At 42.1% G+C, this 3,152-nt stretch overlaps 1 protein-coding gene across 1 annotated transcript; it reads right to left on the reverse strand.

Moving 5' to 3' along the window:
* Positions 1-231: 231 nt before the first annotated feature.
* LOC131231353 (gibberellin 20-oxidase-like protein) lies at positions 232-2,022 on the reverse strand. The gene is made up of 2 exons (XM_058227519.1): positions 1,667-2,022; positions 232-1,523 (listed from the first exon to the last, which is right to left on the reverse strand). Exons 1-2 carry the CDS (start codon positions 2,020-2,022, stop codon positions 899-901), a joined length of 981 nt encoding a protein of 326 aa, XP_058083502.1. The 3' UTR covers positions 232-898.
* Positions 2,023-3,152: the final 1,130 nt, after the last annotated feature.

Consider the following 3,152-nt stretch of genomic DNA (forward strand, 5'->3'; position numbering starts at 1 on the left):
AACTGTCCATTTTTATAAATTTCCTTTGCATAATTTTAATAGAGTCTACCTATGGACCTATCACACTTAACATCAATTCATGGGTAGCATGCATATCTATGCAAGCGCATGCACACACACATATATATATAGAGAGAGAGATAATAAACAAAGGGGACCTTTAAAAAAACACAACCCAAGTCCAATGAATTATATAATTAAAAAAACACAAGTTGCAACATGAGCTTCAACTCTATTACAATTCTTACAGTTAAAAAATGTTACCAATTCCCTTCCAAGAGACAAGCAATAACCATACTCCAACTTCCATCTTAAAACACCGACTTCCCTCTCTTTATTCTACCTTTGTTCATTCATATTTTCAACTCCATCACCATCACCACATTCCAAATTAAGATCACACAGAAACACTCTCTGTAACAAAATCCAACATAAAACTAGGGCTAGATAGTCAGGAACAAATGAAGAGAGAATGATCCAGTGCAACTCATGTGCACCATATTATGGTCCAACTTTCATTATTTGACATTTCAACAGTCAATCATTGATCTGGACCGTTCATCTGGGGGTCCACCTTTTATAAGCCATAATTTAGAATCAGAACTGACTTTACCATCCTAATCATCCAACCAGCAGTGTGCAAGTGGGTGGATGCAAATGATAGATCAGCAATTAGGATCATCTGATCTGAGCAGTTTTTTTTTTGAGAAGTGCCCAATGCAACATGGGCCTGGTTGGATGAATGGTCTAGATCAACAATCTGATTGTCTCAATGTCTGGTAACACAAATCACACACTAAAATGTTAAAAATGAATTGCACCATATCATTTCCCTCTAATGAAATCATAGGAATCAATACCCAACACTCTTCCAAATTTCAACCATGAGGCACTTCATTCATTCCACATTCAATCTTCCAGTGGTGATGGCTGCAGCGAAATCCTTTATAGTGTACCCGACTTTCTCAAACCTACCTTTCTCAGAGTTTTCTCTAAACTTCAAATAATCCACACAAACAAATGGCCTATAAATCCTTGAATTCCCTTCCCCCACCACTTCCTTAGGTGCCCAAATCACCTTCTCATCCTCAAAACACCAGAAGAAAGCGAGTGAAAGGCGGTTCACCGGCCGCTTCAAGACGACCCGGTGCTCGGACGATCTCAACCGTCCATTGCTCCAAGCTTGCAACAAATCACCAATGTTGACCACAAGAGTCCCCTCACATGGCCTTATGTCCATCCAACTCCCTTCCTTTGATCTCACTTGGAGCCCACCAATCTCATCTTGGTTGACTATCGTGATACAGCTCATGTCTGTATGCATTCCAAGCCCTTCCAGCTCTTCTTCCTCGGCGATCATCTGCGGCGGGGTGTAGTTGATTATCCTCAAATACCCATTACAATTCTTGAACTCCGATTCGTAGAACTTCATCTCAAGACCATCACCCAAACAACTCAAGAGAATCAAGGCGATTCTTTTCGATAATTCCATCATCTTGCTTCCATATTCTTGCAAGATTTTACTGCAAAACAAGAACACCCAACTAAGAAAATGCAAAAAACTAACAAAAAATAGCCCAGCACGGCCCATTTTATTCAAACTGGGGCCCACCCACAAGGCCAAACCAATGAATGGACCTGATTTAAAGGGTAGAGATGTTATTACCAGAATTCGGGATTGGGAGGGTGGAAGAGGACGTCTGCGGAGGCCTTGGCGGAGGCGAAGAAGTCGGGACCGGAGACTCGGAGGCTTTCAAAGAAAGGAGAGGCAATGAAATGGGGAGTGTAGGTTTTGAGATGTGATGATGGGCCCAGCTGGATTTTGGTGTGTGAAGGGATGGAGAAGAGGTGCTTGGAGATGGAATAGAGCTTGTTTTGGAGTTGTTTGGATATGCCATGGTTTGTGATGTGGAAGAATCCCCATTCCTTGCAAGCTTTAGTGAGAGAGGTGAGAGAGGGAGGTTGTAAGGGTTGGGAGATGTCTAAGATAGGGAGTTGCACTGATGTATGGGATTCAGACATTATCACAGAGAGAGAGAGAGAGAGAGAGAGAGAGAGAGAGAGAGAGAGAGCTGGGGTTGGTTTGTTCAGTTGGTTAGGAGGCTAATAAATAGAGAGAGAGAGAGAGAGAGAGAGAGAGAGAGAGAGAGAGAGAGATGGCTTTCCGACGTGGCACCCCTGTAAGAGATCCAGGCTGTTCATCCAAGGGCCTCGTGGTGAACGTGAACGAAACCAAAAATTGGACGGTTCGACTAAGGAAGCAAAAGGAAAGGATAACCAACGGTCCAGATTTAATTTACGAATATGGGCCTACCTGGTTTTTGGAGTTAGGGATATTTCCCCATAGGGCTCACAACTTGAACGGCTTGGATCTATCGCACGTGTGCTGTTTTAGTGCATCAGGAGGCGTGTATCAGGCGTTTGCAGATGAGCTTCTGCAAGTAGCATTTCTCTCCGAAAACAAAAGCCCTTTTTACATGGTTGCTTTCTAAAAAGAGCTCGTTTTCCTCCGTCGCGACTGATAATTAAGTGTGTGTCGCAGATTACCGGGGCCCACATTCACAGTGTTACAATGATCAGAACCGTCCATTTTATGGAATATTTTCTTTATAGTAGTTTTGAGAAAAACAAAGGTTAATGGTTGACTTTGACCATCACAATCTGTAAATGAGTTTAGAACTTAAAAAGAATTTTTCAATATATCGAATTCAACTCTAAAAATCAAAGGTGAGGATCATCATTAAAGTATAATTTGGGAAAATATCTTAATTTTGGTAGTAAATAGAATATGGACGGTTCAAATCATCAGACTTTCTCAGCAAGCAAGCTGCAGTGGGTGGCGACACACACTCGTATATGAGTCGCGACAGAAACAAAACTAACTCTTTAAAAAAATGAAGTTAACGTGTATAATAAAAGATCAGCTATTAATCAGCAATGTAGGCGGATTGATGCTACCTTCACCGGGACCCAGCTACAGACGGCCAGTCATGCAAGGGCTCTGTAGGCCCACTGTGTAGGTTTCATCCACGCCGTCAATCCATTTAGACAGATCATTTTAGAGCAGGAACCCAAAAATGAGGAAGCTAGGAGGTTCGAGTGGACTACACCACAGGAAACAGTAGAGATTGAATTTCTACCGTTGAAAACTT

This window comes from Magnolia sinica, chromosome 17, assembly GCF_029962835.1.
Source record: "Magnolia sinica isolate HGM2019 chromosome 17, MsV1, whole genome shotgun sequence".
In the NCBI taxonomy this organism is placed as follows: domain Eukaryota; kingdom Viridiplantae; phylum Streptophyta; class Magnoliopsida; order Magnoliales; family Magnoliaceae; genus Magnolia; species Magnolia sinica.